Source organism: Nothoprocta perdicaria, unplaced genomic scaffold (genome assembly GCF_003342845.1).
Source record: "Nothoprocta perdicaria isolate Ctin4 unplaced genomic scaffold, notPer1 scaffold_25, whole genome shotgun sequence".
Classification (NCBI taxonomy): domain Eukaryota; kingdom Metazoa; phylum Chordata; class Aves; order Tinamiformes; family Tinamidae; genus Nothoprocta; species Nothoprocta perdicaria.
The window spans coordinates 3130392-3154609 of record NW_020455477.1 but is presented as its reverse complement, the minus strand read 5'-3'; the positions used below and the strand labels follow the sequence as shown (position 1 = coordinate 3154609).

Sequence of the window (24218 nt, the reverse complement as noted above, 5' to 3'; positions counted from 1 at the left end):
TAGGCAACGAAGTCGGGAATAAACAAGACCTATTGGTAATGCTCGATGCTTTCTCTTTTTCTTTTTTCTTTTTTTCTTAAACTTTCTTTATTACTATTTTCCTCTGAAGCTTCCATCCTGGGATACAGTCGATCTTAGGGTTCTGGACCCGATGGACACTTTGGCAACGGCATTATTCCCAACGATGGCCACGCCACTGGTTTGGGGAGCAGCCGCCAGGCCCTGGGTAAGCCAACAGTGCAGCCCGTGCACAGCATTCCCGTGAGAGCATTCCCAGAGAGCTGCCGCCTGACTCCTCATTCCCTTCGCACTTCCACCACAGTTCCAACCACTAATTCCAGTGAAGGAAGGGCAGTTGCCTCCTCACCAATTATCTGCTAGGTTTCCAACTTGAATACTAAGTGGGTCGGCTGAGTGACAAGCTGGTGGAGATTTAAAAATAGGACACAACAGCTAAGCTGACTATATGAAATATTTAAGAGGCAGTGCAATGCTTGTCACTAGCAGCAGGTGGCAATGCAAAATGCTTCATGGTTACAACTAAAAAGAAAAAAAGCAGCATTCCAGAAAATACTGTTCAAAGCCCTGGCATGAAGCTATCCCAGCCTTCTGTTTCACAGAGCTCCTTTGGCTTTTCACTACAATTGCAGTGAGTTTCTTAACAGCCAGCTTGCCCCCCCAAAATATGACATCACTTTCTTTAAGAAACAATAGATATCAAGTGACAGAAAGGGTCCTTGATGAATTGCATGACAGATAAGAGGTCAGTGAGTCGCTAGGGACAGTGATGTCCCTGTGCACCTAACAAGCCAGGCTCATTTGAAAAAAAAAAAAAAAATGAAAAAGAAGTTGTCCCTCTGATCCTCCTTGCAGGTATGGAGATCTGGAGAACTCAAATAAAATCCGTGATCTCGCCCACATTGTCAGTTAGTCTCATTCTAACTCCTACTCTATCCTCTCAGCAGAACTGCCCATTCAACACACATAAGGAAAGTCTCTCCGGATTCTCCCTATATTACAGCAGAACAAATCAACCTTGTTTCCTCAAATTGCCCCAAGAGCAGCCTAACAAATGCCTGGATCCAACACAAACTGGGAGGGAGGCTGCAGACTGTGGTGTTTCAAGGACTTGCCCACACAAATAGAGGTTTTTTCTCTCTTACCTACGATACTGGAAAGAGAACAAAAAAATCACTATAATGGGGCTTGCCCTGCCCCAACTGTATTTGGCCCTGTGGCAAATCTGAGTCGCGAATTGCTAGCAAAGCCCCACTGCATCTCCTTGGCTCCAGAAAGCATTTCTCTCCATACATATGAAATCTCTGTTGTTGCATTCTGTTACAGCCCTAGTTTATCTGTGAAGAACGGTCGGCTATAGCTCATGTGCAACTTCGCTGATGTGAACTGTGTGTAGTGTTTTGAACACGGTGCCCCACCGGCTGAAGGCAAAACATGTTGCTCAGGCAACTGCTAGAGACACGGGGGAAAAGTATTTGGAGCAGATGAGAGGCAATATTCATCAAATGAAATGTCATAAAAACTGTGTGGAAAGAAAAATCATAATCAGTTCAGTTTTTCATCATAAAAAGGAGTCTAAATTCAGTCCATAAAATATTTCCGTAATTTTTCTTTCCTTACGAGTCTTTGAAAGTCCTAGCTTTATAAGACAAAGACACAGTCAACTAAATCAAGGCATGATTCAACAACTATTATAGTCTCTTGATGCCAAACAAACAGTATGGCCAACATGCTTTGTCTCATTTGGGAGACCGACCAACCCTTTAAAATAAAACTTACGCAGAAAGGTTGGACAGAAGAGATGCATTTTTCTAAGAACTCACCTCATACTCTCATTTCCCTTCCATTCTGTCCAGAATCTGGCCAAACTGAGAGGGGTGTTGGCCTTATCATCTGATGTCCTATTATTCCAGTCTGGTACATTTGAACCCTGTTTTATTGGCATTAGCATAGATGACTGTAGTGCTAAGAACAAAGTCTCTTTAGTGCAGGTTTTTAATATAGCTGTAGGCTGTATCTGCCAAATTGCTCCCTACCAAAATGCATTATGAGAACTCCCAAGTAAACAAAAGGAATTAACATCCAAATAATCTGGCGCTAAAGGCATGAGATTTGCAGAAAAGTCACTTTTGCTGCCCAGGGAGGATCAGCTGAAGGGACTTAAGCCAGAGACTGCAGAATAAAAGATTGAAGTGAAGGAGTTACTAGCAAAGTCTGTTCAAACTGAGTTTCTGGTGTCATTTCAAGCAGTGCAAGGAAAGAGAGAGACCCATTAACATTTTGAAGTGTATTTTTTTTTTTTCACAATCAAACCAATAAGGCAGGAAGTTTATCTTTTAAGTGACCTGTCAAATCTTGAAAAGCGGCACTCCACTGATTATCCCAGAGCCATACATTCCACAGGTGTAGTATATTCCTGTGTCAAGTGTGTTTGGCTTTACTATTTTATAAAACGTGGAACATTACGTTTCAGCAATTTACAACAATTCGCTATCTCAAATATACATATATATAACTCTGGTTACTGCACAGTGCCATTTTCTCAGGGCATGTGACACAGGAGCTTCTGAATGTCTTTCTGAGGTGCAACTGGGCACAGAGACTCTTTGCCACAGTGTCTCTCCTTAATGTTAGGCAGAATTCTTTATTTCTGGTAAAGCAGGTAAATGGCATATTTACATTACTTACCACGATTCCAAGTCTGTCCAAACACAGAGCACAAGCAGACAGCTTAATACTACAGGAAGTTAATGGGGAGATTCTGAGAGCTATTTGGGAGTCTAAATAATATATTTACTTTCACTTGCATATCTTTAGGGATCCTACAGCCCACAAGGATGCTGATAAGATATTCCCTACTCTCTACTTGAATGTACCTGAGCTGTTGCCTCCAGCCAGCATGGTTGGACTGACAGAGGATCTTCCCAGCCTGCTGGATACAACCGGTGGTCCCGGTGTGCCATCCCATTCCTGAGCTTTGACCAGCTCCCTGGAGGAAGCTGTCCCGTGGTGGCCTCCCCTCTCTTTGTTTTCCAGCTTTGGTAGTGGTTCAGTGCTGTGACTTCTGATTTTCAGCTCATCCAGCGGTTCTACAAAACACACAAGACCACATTTCATTACAGTCAGTCTCTAATTAGCTGTATCATATAGCAATCTTTCACTCAATGTTCCATATAAATTAATCATAAAGTCTTCTAAATGCAACTTATTTTACCTTCCGTTCCTAAAACCTATATTGAATGTTAATTTCAACACACTTGCAAATTACCAAAACCGAATAAGGTTTTAGGCTGATACAATGTGACTTCTTGTTACAATGTTTGCATGCTACAAAATTACTCTTTCTGAAAATGATACCCTATCAAGTTACATTTTAGTAACAATTTTGGAAAAAAATTAATTGTTTTCAGGTGTCATTTCTTTGGAAACAAGTTCTTCTCCGGGTACTTTCTAAGGAAGCTGTCTCCTAGAGCAATACTGCACAAGTAATACATTTGTACTTGTCATGAGCACTAATAAAAGGTACGCGACCCATAAAAATGTCCAGTGTTAATATTTCTGGTGTGCCCAGCGCCATGACCTAGAGGATAAAATTCCACTTGGTGGAAAAATCCTTGAAGTCAGAAAGTGATGTGCAATGCCACGAGTCAATATAAGAGGGAGAAATTTCAAGAAACAGGTGAATGATTTTTCAAGAGAAGCAGCGATCCCCGCTTTCTTCACGGCTGCCGATTTTCCATTCCTTTCTGACACTCTTATTTCATTTCTTGCAGGTTGAGCAACACACCACACAAACAATCTATTCCTGAACTTTTCCATCTGTTGCTGTGAAGAATCCACAAGAAAAGCCATATACCGAAGGCACATTAAGAAATTGCTTTAAGTCATAACAGCTAATTAGCATTCACACTGTCAGTTTAGTCATCCAGGTTTATAAGAGGTCTATTTTAACTCCAGCATATATCAACAGTGTGGGAATTTACGTGTCATACAGACGGAGAACCTTCCCTCCAGGCCTATCTTTCCGTGGCTGCAGAGACGTTGCCCAGCTGTGGGAGAGCCACGGGGAGGCCGGAGCGCTCGGAGCCCTTGGCAGGCTGGAGATGAGAGCAGCTCCACAGGGACCTGGCAGGACCGCGGTGCTCGAGCAAGCGGAGCTGCTGGAGACACAACCACCACACTGGCCTCAGCAACAGCTTCCTCTGCACATTAATCCCTGGGTCAAGAGCTGCCACTCAAATGATGCAGCCCCAGAGCAAGAGTCACCTTCACCTTGCTTCCACCCAACGTGGCTGAAAACCCACCCCCAGTCCGCCCTTGCTAAGTCTACCAGGGGTGCAGGTGATATTAGTTCTCTAAACAGCATGCAAGAGACCTTGTCTATGGGCAACAATCAAAAAACGGCATTTTGGAGTCTTTGACATTGCAGTCGGGAAAAGAACTTGTTTGTAAGAAACAAAGCAATCATTTGGAAGTTTCTTAAAGGAAGTATTATACATGGAAACACATAAAAATGTCTAACTGATCATGCAGACCAATATGCAATCATGAACATATTGCATGAATTATTATTAACTAATAATAAAAATAAAATTTAATAAGAATATTATATGCCAACCTCTAAGGTGTTTTTTGTTATTCACAGCGATAAGTTTCTGATTGAAACCTATACAATAATTCCAGCTGAGCAAGTCATATAAACAGTATTCAGCAAACACTCTGTGTGACAAAAATCCTCAAAAATCAAGCCGCTTCCTTGAACTTCTAGGTCACTTACCTACTTTAACGTATGCAAAAAGATACTGCAATGAAAACCCAAACTGCTTGTTTTTCTTATTTGGTGACCCCAGCAGGACACAAGGTCGAATAACAGTCTGCATCCACACAACAGGGCGCCTGCCTTTCAGGGGCCTTTGCTCTGAAACGTCTGCAACAGCTCCGGCTGTGACTGCTCACAGACGCGTGCTCGTACAAAGAGCCTTGCAGAGAAACGCAGAGGCCAAGTTAAAAAAAGATGCTCTCTCCCTTACGTTTCTTCTGGGCATTGATATATCAGAAAATACTGTCACTATACGTTTTCCAAATAACAGTTATGAGCAAATACATTTCAAATGTTTAAACCAGGAGCATGCACTTCTTCTAGATGCCACATATTCGGAAGAGATGGGCAGGGTTTCAGAGTTTTCCAGAGGTCCATATGACGGTCCCCCACTACCAGCTCCAGCCAGGCTTCAGCTCGTCCCTTCCAGCAAACCCAGCAGAAATGGAAAAGGGCAGAACAGGCTCTGAACAAAGAAGAGCCTGGCCTCCCGAACGCCCCATCAGCTTAATGCATCTTTCAATGGAATTAATTGGCCGTGTCATTCGGCCGCTGCTGTGGCCACCTGAGCGAGAGGCGGCCCCACGTGTGTCCCGCCGGGACGACCCTCGTCTCATGCACTGGCTTGTTATGTCCCAGCTCAGCGCGGAGCTGTAAGGAGTTTTCCCCTTCACTTTACCCATCAGAGAAGCACTTGCTGCCTGATAAAAATGATCTGTGCATTCTTGGGTTTATTATCAGCAGAATCAAAATGCAGCAGTTCTCTGAAAACAGCTGGAAACAATGGAAATATTCAGACTAAATAAAAACTTGGCTTATAGAGTGTTTCTTTATAAGGTGTAGAAAATCACTTTTCAGCTGGCTGTCTAGACTTCATAAATTTGCATTCCACTGCCCCTTCTTGGTGATTTTCTGTTTTCGGTTTATCTAAAAAGTAATATATCCTAAAAATGAAAAGCAGATTGAAGCAGATTATAATGTCATGCAGCCCATCACAGCACCCAAATCACTGTTATTTGCCGATCATTATCAGTAATGCTGACGCACAGTCAGAAAAACAAGTTAGCACTTTGTATAGTTTTTTGCAATACTTTCCTGCTCACTTCAGAATACATAAATAATGAAAAAAAAAGTCATTTTTAATACTTTACCTTTTCTCAAATATTTTTGGGGAAATTATTTTAATATAATTTTAGCTTCACTGATGTCTGTCATTGGGAAAAAATTCCTCGAGTTGGACTTAAGAATCACCATGCCAAGTTCTCGTTGGGTCACAAAGGCTTCTCAGTGCTCCCCTCCCAGGCCGTGGGGCTTTATGGAGCCATAACGTGAAGGAGAAGGTCCCTGGTTGGTTTTGTGCTGTCCTCCACAGCACCAATTACTACTTCCTACAGGGCACATCCACTGCGTGGCCCTTTCCCTCGTGCCATCGGTGCCAGGGGTTGGCAGAAAGCAGGACCCGCACCGAGCTCCTTTCCAGGGCCACCCACGAGGTGGGCACCTCTCACTGACCACATGTTCTTAACAGGGGAAACCCTGTAGAAAGGCTGGGATTGAAAAGGCCCCTTTATCGGCACCGATCCCACACTGGAAAGACGATCTCTAACCGGTCACATACATTTTGCTGAAAGGGCCCGGGATTTCCTGCCCCACTTCTCACTTGGCGAGCGCAGTGACGCAGCTGGGACCTGCGGCACCTCGTGCTGCTAAACCTCAGCGTGGAGCGGGGTTTAGGCGGCCGCGAAGCGCAGTGCCGGGCTGGGGCCGCGGGCTGATCCTCCTGCAGCCAAGCGCTGCCGCTCGGAGCTGACACCATTACGGAAAGCATCTTCATTGTGCAATAACTCGCAAGCCAAAATAATAGGACACAGAAATGTAAATTTCAAGAAATAATTCACTGTGTTAAATATTTATGGATACATAAATATCTGTAAATATCTAGTTGGTTAAGATTCCCATATAAAGGCATTCAAAGGTTTCAAGCTCTTCCAGGTGTCATCTTATTGCAATATTCAGGAACATGCTTTTTCCTCATTTATTTCATCCAAATTCCAGGCTTTTCTCTTTCAAGAAAAACATGGTAGCTAAAATCTGTTGAGCGAGAACATATTTTCTAAATAATTGACACGTACAAGCTCCCCTTTATGAAAGATCCATTACTGGCTGCACACCCTAGACAGTTGCATGTGAGCTGTGGTACTGGAAGACTTGTAAGTGCTCGGGAAAGCAGGAAAGCTAGTTAACCTGAAACTCAGGGTAGAGCGAGCTGAAAAATACAGCTTAGCAAAACATCTTACCCGAAAAACTATTATTCAAATGAATATATAGTCTGTAGCCAGTCTGCCACTGGGTTCCTAAATCTGAATTAATTTCAGGTCCTTGGTGCTTCTTATTGCAATGCTAAGTGGTAAACAGCACAATTTTTATTATTATTTGGGGGGTTTTAGAGAAGAGAGAAAAGCAATTGTCTGTTGGAACTGCAAACATGGGCCGTTCTGCAGCATCCTGCTCAGCTGCGAGCTGCGGTGTGGAAGCTAATCAGCCATGCATTATTCATTTATTCTTTTTCTGTGTGTTTGTTATAAACCTAAATAAATAATATATCACTCCAGGCGAAACTTTCCTACTTTGGGAAGTAAATGGAGCGACTTGCAGGGTCTAAAGTCAAGCCTATGCGTACACCTGCCATACACCAATGGTATGGCATGGGCTTGCCTGCCGCATCCAGCCCACAGCCACCAAGGGCCCCTGAGCACCTGGGGAGCAGCAGCAAGTCCTCGAGGATCACAGTCCATCTCTGTGCACACCGGGGACACTTTATTTACCTTTATCGCACATTTCCAGAGTTGAGCTGCTTCTTAATGCCATTCTTGATCTGTGATGACCGATCTTTGGCTGATCCAAGCAGCTATAAAAATACCATGAGCCCTCCCAAAGAAACAAATAGGCTATTAATACTGCATGCAAGAAACACGGTACCTCTCAGCGTGCAAGATATTTTTTCCCCCCAAAATACAATATTTTATATTGTCTATGAAAGCGATTTTCTCATCTCTATTAATGATGGTGGCTCGTCTATTCTGACTTCATCTCATTGCTAATTAAGCAGAAGTTTGCATATCAATTTTTAATACTCCTTCTTCACAGTTAAGTGAGAGTTGCAGCAGCCGGCTTGTTCAATTAGCAGCAGCGCTGACCTAGTTCCATGCAAAATCAATAGGAAGCCTGGAAGAGTCTCACAAACCGCTAACACTTCAGGAGACCCGGCGGAAACGCATGTGTTTCTCGGGGCGAGCAGGGTTGGGATATCGGTGCTATCCAGTGTGCAGCCCCTGGAAGCTGCCGTGGGCAGACCTGCCTGCTGCAGAGCACCAAGGCAGGGCATGGAGACATCCCGGGGCTCCCGGTTTGCTGCTCTCTGCGGCTTTCCCGAGGCCACGTGGAGGCAACCCCAGCTGGAATAAAACCCAGGCAGGTAGAGGCAGAGCCCACGTAGCAGTTAACTGCAGACTAAGGGAAAGGAGGAATGGATTTATAACAAAAGATCATAGAAAGCTTTAGAATGAAGATTAGAGAGAGATTCGGCTTACGCATGAAGCAGAAATCTGAGAAAGTAGGACAGCTTTCTGAGGAGAGACAAAGAGATTCTCAAATGCTGCGGGGACAGATTGTTCCAGAAACTGTACCAGGAATTTCTGAGGAACTAATAGGGGAGCAAGTGATACCTGATGAAAATCATGAATCTTAGAATCTGTCTGAAAAAAAAAAAAATAAAGTTTCAATTAATTTAATCTTGCAATATCAGACAAAGTTTTAAAAGTCCTGCCTTGAAAGACAAGCATTTCATATTGTTTGATGTCCTAGTGTAAGATGAGAAACGCCACTGTATATTGATGACACCCCCCAAAAAAAACTGAAAAAAAAATCATACTGTAATTTGATTCAAAATGGTTAAATTGTGATTTGTATTATAGAAGTGCTGGCAATACAATATTTCCTCTTTCCCCAGAGACCACCGTTGTTCCCCATGGACCTCGTGCGACGCTGCGCTCGCTGCTCTGCTCCGGCTCAGCTCGCTGCCTGCTCCTTCGGCTGAAAAGGCAACATCTGGAGTGTTTGCACAGCATTTTCCTGGCCTATTGCTGAAGTGATTAGAAAGCAGCATCCTGGGATTCTCACCATTAAATCAAATAGCATTCCTGGAAAGGATGCCCTTTCCGCATCCTGTTAAGAGGTTTACTTAATAACTATTTACCTCAGACTAGCCCTGATTAAATAATTAAGCAGAACACTTTATTCTCTGACATTCACTGCCAATTTCTCTTTTGACTCTCCTTTCAGAGCTGGCTCTGCTGGCAACAGGCAACTTGCACATAGGCCCAATGAAGGTCTCTGTGCTGCAAACCTCAGGCAAAGCCCTCAGCCCAACAAGTCACAGGGAATTTTGCAGTCCACTTGAGCAGAGAAAGGATTTCCCTTCCAGCAGTCACTATTCCGGGCTAGACAGCCAGCCAGCCTCATTAATGTGCATTTATTGCCGTGGATGTGGGTGGGTTGCAAGTGTTTCCCTTGCCAGCGCGTGCCCTGCTGTGCCGCTGCAGCTCCGCGCGGGCACGTGCACTCGCCTTGCGCACGGGTACAGAAGGGGGTCTGCACTTACATGTCTCTTCCCACTAAAACAGGAACTTGGAAGAGCTAAACTGGCTGTTTTCAAGCGGAGAAGCCTGAACGTGGCAGTGTTGGGCCTGTTCTTCGCGCACACGTGGGCTGGACCCGGGCTGGACCCCGCACTGCACCTGGTGCCCCCCCAAACCCAACCCAGGCCTCAACAACGAGCGCGGCCGGGCCGGGCCGAACCGCGGGCAGCAGGGCAGGAACCAGCGCCCCTTGCCACACCGGGCCACCCCGCTGGCAGCCTGGATGCTCTTTGTTTTTTATCACTTGACCACTTCCAGCTTTTTCTAAAGCCTAAGTCTTCTTCCAGACTCAGGAGTAAATTATAATTTATTGACTGTCAGAAAAATGCAGACCGAGTAATGTGCACTGGCTGTAAACAATGGTGACAGAAACACCATTTGCATGCACTAAAAAAAAAAGGAAGTTGCACTAAACATAAACTTCCTTTGTATGTTTTTGCTAGATTTAACTGCTTACAAAGCCATTTTTACTAATGCTTTTCTCTTAATTGACTCCTTAACAAATGAGAGAATCTACTTTTCTTTATTAGAACAAATACCCCATTTGCATTTTTTCTTATTCTAAATAAACAGAGGAAAATTGTCTGGACAACTGCCCTGCCTCAGTTTCGACGTCAGCTTCACGTAGCCGGACACAAACGCATGGACATTTTGGCACGGTCTCTGCCTTGGCCAGACCTAGGCGCCAGCACCTTCTGCTCTGCCGGCCAACCCTCCTGAGCACAGAGTGAAACCGCCCTGATATTTGCCTTTTTTGTGCCCCTCTGCTTTCCTACAAGAGGTCCCCTTTTGCAAAGAGTTTCACACTTGCCAGCCGTGCACCCACGCAGCAACAACCGGAGCCGCCGCGGTGCTCGGCACAGGGCCGGACAAGCGCGGCACGAGCGCGGCTATTTGCAGTGTGCACGGGGAGCATCGCTCAGGCAGTCAAACTGGTATTGATTTCCTAGAAAAAAAGGCACCTTCTGAGTCATGAATCTAAGTCACAAGCACAGATAAAGTCATTGCAACCGCCGGCAACCTGGGGCTGAAACGTGCGGTTTCTCTCTCTCTCTCTCTCTCTCTCTCAGGAGAGCAGAGCCAAGAACAGCAGTTCTCCTTCCTCCCTCTCGAGTGAAGCCAGATGATGGGCTAATTGCATGTTTCTGTTTCAACCAAAAATACCTATTAGGAACGGAGAATTCTGATCTGAAGAGTAAAGGTAACCTGAGTGCAAATTAATCTATTTTTACACACATTATCTTGATGATTCTTTCCACTGTAAAATTTCCTACACTTCTCACCTTACATACACCTCAGTTGTTTATAGTACCCTACAGTTTTATGGCTCAGTATGTGAGCAAGAATTAAGTTTATAACCCAAATAAAGCTATTTCTGACTGTTTGATTTCTGTCACCATCAACAGATACCCCGAAGGTCTAGAGAAAGCTCAAGAACAGCATATCTTCCTTTTCTCAGTGAGGAGTTTGATGCAAGTTTTTTTATCCGAATTTTATGGTCACTGCAGACAACACACCAACAAGAACACGTGGAATATCATGCAATCCCAAACACTACTCTGCCATAGTCTCCGTGCTACTCCCTGCTACATTCTGGGTATATAAGTGCCCGGCTTTGCAGAACAGATCTGTGAGGAATGACTTGCAAATACAAGGAGAGCAGTGCTTTAGTCATAATTGATAATGGGTTCCACTCAAGTAGGCCTTATCTCATCCTTCAAGGACCTCTGGATTGGGCCTTTAATGACGGGCTTAAGAACTGAGCTCACCCTGCCAGGAAGCAAATCAGACATGCCAGAAAACCTATGTTTTTAAAAATGGATACATAAGCCACTGAGCTTAAGAAATTGTCAGTCTTTGTTGCACAGATCAGCACGGTGAAGACATTTTAAGCGACGTCAAGAAGTGAACCAGTAGTCACAAGTACCGGGGGATTTCAGAACTCCCTGTTCTCGCCTTCATTCTCTTCGCCCCCAAAGTCCCCACCACAGTCCCTTAAAATCACAGAGCTTCTACAGCTGAATTGCAAGCGCAGAGAGGCATTTCATTAAACTACTTCTCCTGGAAAGATGTAATGACAGCAGCTCAAGAGATCATGAAACTGGGTTTTAGATCCTAAGCCGGCAGGGAAGATTGATTTAACAATGATCTTGAGCAGTTCCTCTGGCTATGATGCAGATATTTCAGCTTCTGGGTAAGAAAAGACATTAATAAAAAAGGTTTCTCCTTTTCTTTCTGTGCTCCTGCACAAGAGGAGCACCCAGACACCCGGCCACAATGCTGCCTTCCCTCCAACTGCACCGGGAATTTTAGCAAATTGCATTTATCCATTCCATTGAAGGGAAGATATGATCAGATTTCTAGAAAATGTCACCAGTTCAAACTTTTTTTTTGGCACCTATTTCCTATTTCTGAGCACCCATGAATTGTGAATATTTCTGAATCAGCCATGAATTGCTAATCCCATTTGAAACAAAAATACAGTTCTGCAGTTCACCGTTCTGTACTCTGATCTGGTCATAAAGGACAAATTTATTGCCTTGGAGCCGGAAACCCAGATGGTGTAAATGAGAGTAGCTCTCCTGATTTTGAATAAAAAGAGGTGATTTACAGATGCTGAGGATTAGGCCTAGAGGTTATGATATATCTGTGGCTTGGAAAACGTTGTTCAGGGGGAAAAAAAAATCAATGACACTCAAAACTCTGAACCTATTATCCTTATAGTCCTTAAGAGCATCAAGTGTTGCTTCACCTATCGGTGACATGTACTAAATACACAGTAAAGGAGATGCCAGTAACTGAATTCAAGGTTTTCCTTCCCCCACTATTTTTAACATCCAGAAAACACGCACTTTCCTTGTACTTTGAATCTAAAGAGAAACTGCTTTTCAGGACTTTACCTGAAAAAATTTACTTGAAATTCGACTGATAAAAAGCAAACAGCTTTGCTGTCTCTATTATTTTTTCTTGCTCTTTACAAGTTGATTTCTTCCTCATAAAAAGAAATGTTGATTAAATTGCTAACCAAAATTGTATCAAGCAGCCAAGTAACATAAACAGAAGGAATAAATAAATCCATATACATCAATCAAAACCAGCAGCTGTTTCCTAAAAAAACGGAGCAATTATTTATGAAATTATGTCTTCTTCAATGGTTCCGTCTATCGTAGCATTCCCGAGAGAACCAGGTTTTTTGATGAGCCTAAATTGCTGAATTAGTAGAAGAGACCATGTCATGGTACCACTGTGGATCCACCCAAAATGCCTGTTTTCTATCCTAATATCTGTGCTTAACATAGACATTCCTTCTTCCCCAAAGTGGAGGGGACATCCTCCCCTTTTTAGTGACTTGAACTATTTAACATCTTTAAAGCTGACATATACATATGTGTATGAAAGCTGCAAGAAAACCAATGATACAGAATGCATTTCTAACAAGAAACAGATACCCACTGAAATATCTTTTCCAAACAGAAATTCTCAAGCCTGGCATTTTCCTTGGTATTGTGTAAGGGCTGAGTTATTGGCACACAATGCGGATCAAGCCTGTGGCCTGGCAGCTGAGGCAGTGGATCAGCACGCAGAGACCTGCATCCTGCCACTGAGCTGCCACCCGTCCTGTAACACACAGGGTCAAGCTAAATTTACTTGTCGTATTTATTCATTTATTTATTTTTTACTATGATTGATCATGAGGGGGACCCACATGAACCTCTACAAGAGGCTCCGATTGGCCAGGCTGGCTGAAGTATATTGAAATACGTAGCCCATTGCTCACTTGCTTGCACTGGGACACTCAAGGACTGTCAATAGAGGACATCAACACGAGGTATGGCCAAAGCAGCACCCAAGACTACTCAACTGCAAAATGAACCTTTTTTTCTTAGAAGTGTGTTCCTGAATAATGCTCACCATACCTGCTCATATCTATGCTTACACTTCAGTCATTCTCAGTCCCAGATAAAATCTTAATAAAAACCATTATTTCTGTCCTCCCCTCACAGCAGCAGGCCCATGTGAAGGGCCTGCTAGAGAAGGACAGCTTGGACAGTTGACAGTCTTGGACAGCTGACACCAGCAGGCTGGATAGCTCATGGCTTTTATGATGTAGATGAGTACAGCTCCTGTCCTGAACATGCACTTTCAAGTCAGCACCCAAACAAAGTACTTCTGATGCTGCAACGCCCCAACTTGCTTCTGTCTTAAAATGGCAACTGTAATAGAGTCTTCTTGAGTTTTGAGCTAACTGCAACTGACCTGCAGTAGGAACCATGTCCTATCAGCGGCGCACGCGCGTCATCCTCTGCAAAGCTCATGCTCTCTCACCCTCCAGGCCTTTTTCTCTGACATTTCTCCATTCTGCTCTTCTCTTTCTACATCTTCTCTTTCAGGTCTACCTTTCAAACTGTCAAATGAGAAGTCACTACTGCGATCACACACGTATCTTCTAGGGAAACAAGTGTTTCACCTAGGGTAGAGAAACTAATATACCTCTGATTTACAGCATCATTCAAGAATAACTTAAATTACTTAATATGATTTTAGTTAAACTGCAGCTATCTCACTAGCCTGCAAAGGACATCTGCACCGCATGCAATCAGTTCTGATGCAGAAAAGGGCTGCAGAATTATGTTTACATCCTGTAGGCTTTGCAGGACATGCCCATGTTTCCACATATAAAAGCAGGAAGGGTTAAAGCACAGTAACTAGCACAATTTAGCAATGTATTTTTCTTTTTCACTTTGTTTTCCATGCTTATACCTTTCTTCAGTATTCTGCAGGAGTTCTCACCATCTTTCTGCCTTTCTTATGACCACCTTGCCTAAATTTTTCATTTCCAATTTGGCCTTACAATTTATTTTCCTTTGTTCTTTTCTCCCCACCTTCATAAATGTGCCCTAACGTGTATTTAAGATGCTAACAACACCCAAGAGGATTTTTAGAAGACGAGAGCACAGCAAGTGCCTATGAAACCTGGCTGCACACACCGCATCTGCAGCCAGCGGATGCCGAGCGCACTCAGCACTGTCACTGGGGCTTCATCTCTTCAGAAAATGTGGCCCTGAGGTGACAGTCTCCTTAGGATCACTGAATTATTCTAATTTCCCACTAATGCAATTTCAATGAACTCTATAAAAGGAATTACATAGAGAGCGAAAAGGAAAAAATGGAAGAAGAGTGAAGAGCGATGCAGAAGGATTATAAGGGCAACTAAAATTGTTGACTAAAAATGAGTTTGTGCAATCCCCCCTTCACAAAAAATAAATCACCCCAAAGTCTCACAAATAAAACCTCAGTGCATAAACTCCGACTTTGGATCCAGGTTCTAACTTCCACAAAGACGGTTACAGTAACAACAGAGATAAGAGATAATTTTCTCCATAATTGCTGCAATATTTTGCAAATACATTCAGCTGAATCTAAAATGTAGTACCGTGCCATTTTTCAACTAACATATGGCACTGAGAGCTTCAGCAAGTCACAGAGGGCCGAGTCTTTGAGGAATCATTGAGCAACTTGCTTGAGACGTGCTCAGAATATTTGAGAAGTATATATATTCATTAGCTTGCTAGCATGATTTCATAGGAGGGACATAACTTTTGTGGTTTTTGTTTATTACCCTCTAAATCCTGGAAATCTTCTTAATGCTTGGCTTAAACTACACCGAAGTGATAAACATAAAAACACCGTCTTCCCAGTTGGTCCTACACTATGCATATGGTCTCCAACAGCTTAAAAGAAACTCCCAGAACTGTGATTGCCTTAAGTTTCGAGTAAGATTTGTAAAATCAGGATTTCTTCTGTCCACTTTCCACTATCTTTTGCTAGGTATTATTACAGACTGTAAAAGCAACAGCCTGGTCAGACTATATTTTCAAACCCCCAGCATGTAGGATTTTTATGGGGGATCACATGAATTGCAAGGCATTCAGTGCTTGCTCTGTGTGCATTTTCAACACATCTCACAGTGATTTCCACCTCTGTAAACTCTGAGCACAAACCTGGTTCTTGCTCAGAGCACTAATCCTACAGGATTAAGGCATACTGTAAATACCAGACAAATTACAATCGGATTAGATGGCAGTCTGTTCATTTACCCAACACAGCTGCAATCTGGGGCCTTTTCACCACTGTCCTCTCTTCAGAATCTGGAGGAGTTGTCCTTAAAGCGAATGAACATGTTTTCCATTTCATGTATCTCCTGTCTCACCATTTACAAGCGATAACCCGGCACATTTCCACCTCCTAAAGTGCAAGCAGATTGCTCCTTGGGAAGCCAATTGGGAAGCCCTTCTTTGTACAGTTCTGCAGGCCAAAACGACTTCCTATTTATCTCAGAAGAGCACCTTCACAGCCTGCAGTCTGTCCCAGGCAACTGGGATACCGAGAAGATCGTTCTGGATTTCCTGTGGGACGGCAGCATGCAGATTTCCTGCGATTTCCCAGGATTTGAACCAATGACACATTTGCCATGGGATTTCCCTGGGCTCCACAGCTAGTCTTTGTGTCTACATCAGTGAGCACGAGGCCCATCAAATTTATGAAGCCTGTCAGATGGTCCTGGGGTAGCACGGGAATTTCTGCTTGCTTCGCAACAAGCCGGATGTTTAATAATGTTCAATTTTGTCTGCACGTCACCAAAATCTCTCTACTACTTTAGTACAATTATTTGCAAATGTCACATCACATTCTTTGTAATTGTTTCCAATTACAAGAATCATCTTGCCTTTTAGACATAAATTTGCTTCCATCCACCACACAAACATGGTGTTATTGTTTTTATTACTGCAATCACTTATGCAAAACCCTACTGAATCACAGAGGTAAAGCAGGCCACAAAGATATTAAAGACAGATGAAGCGCAGCCTTTGCTGCAGAGACCCATATTCTGAATATCCTGCTAATTCCACTCCCACCTTGGTTTTTGATTCTGAAGTCATAGTTCCTGATTTGCAGAGTTACATGAAAATAAAAGTGCAAAGAAACGGTGTCTGTAAAAAACACTACTAAGAGAGAGCAAAACCAAAAGCAAGGTGATTCTGCTGCATCAGGCTGCTTCCACAGAGTGATCCCAAAGGCCAGGACTGAAATACCACCTTGTCTGCAAAGCCTCTCTGAACCCCTGGCTGGCAGCTAGATAGCCCAGAGCAGCTGGGCTCTGCCCGCAAGCTCAGCCTAGTGAGCACTGGGTTATTGCCAGTCCTCTCCCAAGTCTCCGGCAACGCTGCCTGCTCTGTGACCTTCTCTGTGCAGGAGCCTCCAGGTCTGACCCAAATCACCAGAGCTCATGCGTAGCCAAGCACACAGAAGAGCTAAGCAGAAATAATGGCAGAAGCAGAAGAATTTAGTTTAGAAGTTTGCAAATGTACACAGCAGACAACGTCCAGAATTGTAGCTTCCCCCACAACCAGCTGTACACAAGCTAGGACGAGGTGTGTGGACAGATATGTGTGGGAGACAGAGAATGAGAGCCATGCTCAGCTCAGAGAGGATAACAGTAAAGAAGCAGAGCAGAAGGAAGTGCAGCAGAGCAGCACTTGTGTGGGGCAGCAGAGCCGCGCGGGGACGGCCGCTTTGCAGCCCGCAGCCTCTCGCTGCTCGCGCAGCCCTGCTCAGCAGCTGGCAAGCAGCTGTGGGGCTGCCCCACAGCCCATGCAGCCCCATAGGCCACACAGCAGGTAGCAAGAGAGCTGCCTAAACCGGCTGCTGAGGAGAGGTGCACGGAGGCCACCCGCGGGGAGCTACGTGAGGAGAAAGCACACTGAGCCACTTTGCTCGCTAACCAAAGGTTTTACAGCCGAGTTCCACTGCAGGACACCACTTGGGCACCACCGAACAGCAACCTTTTTCTCAATGGAAATACTGGTGGCAGCTTCTGCTTCCACTCACACCTCCGACTTGCTGATTTCATCAGGAAATTTCACTGATGTTTCACTGACTCAGAAATAAGTGTGCTTTGCTTAAACCTAAATTATATACACGATATGGCACATGGGATTTTATGTTACAGAATATTCAAAGGCAATATTTGCTTAAAGTTTTCCAGCATAACCTCCTCCCATGCGTTTCTCCACGCATGGGTAATATATTTTATTTAATGACAATTCTCAGGAGAGTTCTCCGTATTGCATCAAAACCAGTCCCCTAGCACAGCTAGAAGAGATACTGCAGCACAGCACAGAAAGAGGCAGTGGGAAGGACTGGAACAATTGTAGGCAGTGACTTTACCAAAAACTTCTCAAAATAAACTCTATAATCACTGACCAGGTGAAGAATCATCAGTGGACCTTAGCCCCAAACCCACTCTTGCCTGGTTATTTTGCTACAAGCTACTTGGGCAATCACCATGTCCTAATATTTCTTAAGAAATTAAGGATCTGAAACACTGAGAAGTTCCCAGTTCATGTGGGACTGTGGAAAAGTGAACGACAAGTAATTCCCTTTGCAAAATTGAGCCATGAATCAAATGCCCCTGTCGTGCAGTATACATATTTCAAATCTTTCAAAAACATCAATATGAGAATCAAAGCAATTTTAACAATAATCATTTTTTTCTTCTAATTATAAGAAAACTATATATGGAATTCAGATTACTGAGATGTGCATTTTTTGCAAGAGTTTGATTTAATATAACACACCAAAAGGTATTTTGATGCTAGAAAGAAAGGAGAAAAGCGCTACCAAAACTTACTTTCTGCAGGTTCCTTAGATCTTCGGCCACTGGAGGACTTCCTCAGGAGACTTCGTCCTGAGGTGAAGAGGCTGGTTAGTTCCTCCAGAGGACTGGTGGGCGTCCGAGAACGTGAACTGCTCTGAGAGGATGACCCGTAGGTATTGACCGAGGCATTTACCATCTTTCCTCCTTCTTGCAATGTGTTTCTGGCTGTAGAATGAGGCACTGATGGAGAGCTTCTTGAGAGACTTCCTGAATGTACAGAGTCATAAGGTGGAGGTCTTTTGAGGCTTAAGGGGGTAAGAGACCTACCCATACTGACAGGAGAAGGTGAGGCAGAGTGACTTTTAGGATAACCATGTGGAGACTGTGTTCTGTATAAGGTGGAAGGATGAGGAGGTGAGGAGCTGTGCCCGGGGGTGGTAGTTCCATGGGCCACTGTCTGGTCTTTTTCCAGTTTTTGATGGCCTGGTGTGTGAGGTGGCAGTGAAGATGGAGACGCCCCAGCTTGTTGTTTGATGTAAGACACATTTTCCAAAACGGGAAGTTTCGTGACCTCTAGCGGAGTTAGAGGAGACTCATCAGAATTCGGGGAACACTGCACCGGTGCTGGTGGGAACACCAGCAGTGGAGGTCTATGAGAAAGCAGATTTGGAAATGGTGGGGGTATATCACAAAGCAAGCCCTTGGGAGTAGATGGCACTGAAGACTTGGTGAAATCCAGGTCAGGCACTGTGGGAGTAGCACACTGAGAAGTACAAGTGTGATGGTCGTATTCGCATTGACATTTTGAATCTTGGCCTACATCATCAAATATAGGGTATTTCATCTCCTCATAGACTGCCTCACTTTGGTCATCCTCATCTTTTTTGAAGTCTCTGAGTATGTTTCCAACCATTTCAATATAAACAGGCTCTTCTTCCTCTGTGTCTGGAGCAGGACTGCTGACCTGCGATAAAGAGGCATCCCTAGTGAGCGTTGCCTTCATGGGGCCATGCTTTTTAATGTACGTTTCATCAAAAGATGTGCTTAGCTGAGTGTTTGGATTTCGTTTCGGCTTAGGAGGTGGAATCTTCTTTGTATATTCATCACTGTGAGGTCTTGGTTTGGCTGACACTAAAAGAAAACAAAATACAAATATTCATCACAGGTATTTAACAAGCTTTTTTCAGAAGTAAGATTTTTGTTAGTGTGTCATAAGACTGGAACTAGCCCACTGTTGATTTTCTCCAGAAATACCACAGCAAAACACTATTAAAATATCGCTCTGCTCAAAACACCCCTAATCTTCTCCCAGAATGCTCACGTACTGCAAAGCTAAGCAGCTAGTGAGCACTTCCTTTCTTTTGAGAAAACTGTTCTCTCCCAAAGTCTTTGGATAGGGATCTTTTCATTTTAAACATTATCTTTTTGAAATATCCTCATGGGATTTAAAAAACTTGGAGAGTCACCAAAGCCATAAAGCTAAGCCTCAGAATGAAATCCTTATGGCTGCAAGAGAACAGCTAAGATCCTGGACATCCATAGCGGAGTGACAATGATGTAACTCTGCAATAACACAGTGATGAATTAAGACCTTCTTATTTATAGTAATTTCTTGCATAAAGCAACAATTCTTACAACATCGAGAAAGGAAACTCTTACGTACAATAAGAACCAGTAACATTATAATAAATCCAGGACTTACTGGACATAAATACTGTAAAATTTACTATTAGAATAATCCTAATAACTTTCCATTCCATAAATTAACAAGACTTCTGTGAATTCAAAGGGGAACAGAATATCTTACATATTCAGATACTTTCCAAACAGATTGGAAAAGATCTGGAAAGAACAGATCGTTTTGTCTTTGAAATTAAAAATCGAAGCATTACGATGAAATTCAATTGAAATGAGAGGTCAGGGGTTTCTTAGAAATTATCTGTCATGAATAAATAAGGAACTCATGGAAACTGCATGCCATTCTCTTTGCATAAATAGTTAATATGTCATTAAATGTTGGAGTTAATAAGATACCTCACTCAATGTTTGAGTGAAGTCACTTTTTCCTCCTAAATAGCCAGAAGCCTTCAGAAAAATATCATCAAGCCTATTAACCTAACCTGTATTTCTACAAGGTAAATGGTTCTCCTGTTGAAAGCCTTGATACTTGATTGACATGTTCCACAGCCCTAAGATACCTCATGCCTAGGAGGTATAGGAAGCAATGGGACATCCTTTGTCAATAGTGTCTGTTTAAGCTTAACATATAACTGAAGTACAGCAGACTGAAGAGAACAAGAAACCTAGCTACCATTCAAAGACACAAAGAGCCTCCCTGTGCTTTCTGGTGCCTCTAATGAATGTGTTCCAGTTTGCAACAGGCTGGGGACGTGTGGAAGCTGCCACAGATAAGCGGGTGTGTTAGCTTGACAGTTTTCCACTACGTGGATATATCCTAATGCACTTCAAATCTGTCTTTTTAATTAACCTAAATTAACTTTCTTGAATGTCTGAAGATAGACTTATGGGAATGAGATATAGGCTAGCAGAATCATTTGGGCTTTGTAGGAAATATTCTTCCTCATGTCTATGAAAACACTGCCAGATTCTCCCTGCTTTGCTTCCCGCTAGAACCCTACTTGGTTTCCCTGTGTTATGTTACTTGTTCATTATGTTCACACAAATGCTACTGGCATAAACTTTCAATCCTCTCTCTGTACGTTTATTAACCTGATTTACACCCTAGCATGAGCAGTTTTACTCACATTGGTGTCATTGAATTGAAGACACACTGACTGAGATTTGCACCAAGCCCTGGATCATTTCTGAGCATTTTACAGAGGACCTGAACTTTATACTGCCTACAAGATTACATGCAGTGGCTACCTATTTGTGCACTCTGCTGCCTTTGGAACCGCGCGTTTTGCCCCTCACAGGGGCAATGTTGTGCTCCCCATTCACCATGCCACCATCCTTACTGCCTAATCTAACATGGAAATATCTCCCACTCCTCATTCCTCCTTAGACCACGGCTCCCTGCTCTCTCTTCTCCTCTGTCTCCTAAACCATGGGTGTTCCCTCTCCACGCTTTTACCTAAGTCTCACTGTTCCTCCTTCTCTCTCTGCCTGGAGAGAGGTCAATGCCAGACAAAGAGAGATGCTGCTAGGCTGGAGGCCTCCCATGGCTGGTACCAACTGACATCTTTACCTCCTGATAGTTACAAGTGCTTAAGAGCATCACATTTTCAAACAAACTGTGAGAAACAGCCCATTTTGCCTCTTTGCCACTTCCATTTTACAATTTTCTTCTAAACCAACGAGGTTCTGCCATGTGGCCTAGATGTCACCTGAAATGTTGGGGTTTGCATATGCAACATTCAAAAGTTATTACGCTATAGACAAAGAAATGAGAAACGTAACGGAATAAAAGAATGACAATCCGTCACTCCTGTAGAGTATTTTTGCATGGGTTGAAATTAGCTGTTGCAGTGCCACACACACACAGCTTTCTCATCTGCCCCAGTGACATATGCAGCATTAGCCTAAAATATCGTGGTGACATTATCAACAAAAAGGCCAGCTGACCCCATCCTCTCTTATCACGCACAGGCTAAGACATGACAAGGTGAAAGACTTACTTTCCTTTCTGTATTCAAAACATATTTTCCTCTGCCACAGTTCATTTTACTAAAACATGTATTTCCAGGGGAAAAATGGCAAGATGTTATTTAGGTATTTTTTCTGCCTTGCTAAACCAGAAAGCTTTACATATTTTATAAGCATTTCATTATATTGATACCTAACTCTACACTATTCAAAGCAGAAACATTTGGTGCTAGAAGATTTCCTAGAAAAAGCTTACAAGCAAATAGTTAGGGAAAATAGCACAGGACTCTTATCACAACTGGGAGCAGAGAAAGTGCTCAGCACCCACTGGGAGCCCCCTCCAGCAGCAGCAGGGCGTTCAAGAGGCAAATGCAATTAGTATTTAGGGAAGTTCGGATGCAGGAGCCTATCACAGGGATATAGCAAAGGTTTCTGCTCTGGGCACATCTCCCTAGCAAGGGAGGGCACACGTGTTTGTGAACTATTGCTCTACCATAGAGTAACGGAGAAGAAGACAGGACTGCACAGCTGAGCAGAGTGGGGTGACGCAAGCAAAAGGAGCAGGGGGTATTTGCACAGTTTCTGTGTTACCAATCTGTGGCAGGGATAAACGTGCGTGGATGCAGAAGCCTGGCAAGATCCCCATGCCAATGAAAGGGAATTATTTGGCACTCTCCTGAGAGGAACGGGCGAGATTGCTTCAAGTACTTGACATTTATCGGGCAGAAAAAGCTCTCAGCGCCTGCTGGGAACACAAACTCCTAAGACAAGCAAACCACACTGACATATTGGTGATGCATATGCTGCAGCGTCACCAGCTCCAAACACGGAGCAACTAAAAGCTTTTCAAGGTGGACTACCATGCCCCTGGTTCCTGTGTCTCCAGGAACCCTTCTTGGACTTTGCTACTATCATTTCATGGCACAAGAGCCCCAGTCCAAAGCTGTCTTGGTGCATCTAAGCCAAGCGGGGAGGCAGGCGCGATGCAGAGCCCTGGCACGACCAGCACCGCTGTGCGGAGGCCGCCTCGGCGCTCCTGGAACAACAGGAGAAGCGGTCGGGAAAAGGACACCCGACCTGCACTTAACTGCGTTTACACTCCTCTGACAGCAACTCTCTGCACTTAATAACATTCTGCTACCAAGCAATCATCTACCTCTAATGAACTGCAAATGAATGAAATCATAAAGGCAGTCCTGACTTTGGTTCTGATCTAGAAACAAGCTTAGAATACCTTTTGGAAGCCTCCTGAATAAGCAGAATATGACATGTTTGAAATGAGAGATTTGTAGCACAAAGGTTACGTGCTGCTTTCAGACATGCCCAGATTATCTGCCTTTCATAGTTAATTTTGGAAATACAGAATACTTCTTGTCATCCAAACCTTTTGAAGTCTTTCTTCTCTTTTAGGAGAGAGTGAATTATGAAAATACGCTATGGCATTGCTTTTTATTTCCTCACTCTGTAAGGCATGGGTGAAAACATTTAAAAAACAAAATGAGTTTGCCATTTTCTATTGTGCTTTATCTGTTCACCAGCTTTTGCAATTCAGAAACCAAGCTGATTTATTGTACTATTCTATGCAATTGAAAGAACAAAATACATGTAATAGTAAAATCCCTACCTTTCAATTTCTACAAGATGCCACATCAGATATATTTTAACATTCTTTCTGAATGATGGAATGATTTGAGGCCTCATATAACTTTTAAAATGTCTTTATAATGCTACTTTAAAGGCAAGAAGGAATTAATCATGCTGCATTTTGAGGGGTACTTCTATCAAAAAGAGCCTCCAGGCATGAAAGAAAAAAAAAAATCTTTAATGAAACCCTGAACTTGCTTGGAAACTGAACCAAAGATGCACAGACTCTGATTTACAACACACAGAATTTGCAGGAGAAACTACAGCTCTAAGGGAGCACAGTATCTATGTATATTTGTGTAAGATCAAGCCTCCAAGTAACCCCACAGGTTTTAATAAAATGAGTTCCCTGCTCAAAGTTGTGCATGATCTTCAGTGCATTTGTGCTCCAGTGCTTACATGGCTCTGATTTCATTATCTCTGCAGATGAAGTTTGCATATTCTTAGTGAGGCTGAATTAAAAAAGGCACGGGGATGTGAACTGTGCAAAACACCCGTACTCAGGAGACCCAGGGTTAGTTCTTACCTCCGTCACGGACCAGAGGTCCTTGAGCGTCATTGCAACCCTTAATGCCACTTTTATTTTAACCTTCTACCTTTTGCCTGAGCCACTTTAGGCTCTAAAGTCTCTCAGGCAAAGGATTTGCTTTATTTTTTGGTTTATATCACTCCTTGCATAGTGGTTCCTATAATAACTGGGAAATGATAGCAAAAACAACAGCAATTTTTACTGAATATTTGCTGTGTTGAATGTGCATCTTTTCTGCTCCAAGAC

The 24218-nt window shown here is 43.3% G+C and overlaps 1 protein-coding gene across 1 annotated transcript in view; it reads right to left on the bottom strand.

The window, feature by feature from the left end:
* Positions 1–24218, bottom strand: part of NYAP2 (neuronal tyrosine-phosphorylated phosphoinositide-3-kinase adaptor 2) — an 81470-nt gene that overhangs the window by 3554 nt on the left and 53698 nt on the right. Inside the window, exons 4-5 of the mRNA XM_026040063.1 lie at positions 18227–19324; positions 2895–3107 (exon numbers count right to left, since the gene is read on the bottom strand). Of these exons, the coding sequence (XP_025895848.1) occupies positions 2895–3107; positions 18227–19324 (1311 nt within the window). The remainder of the gene's footprint in view (positions 1–2894; positions 3108–18226; positions 19325–24218) is intronic.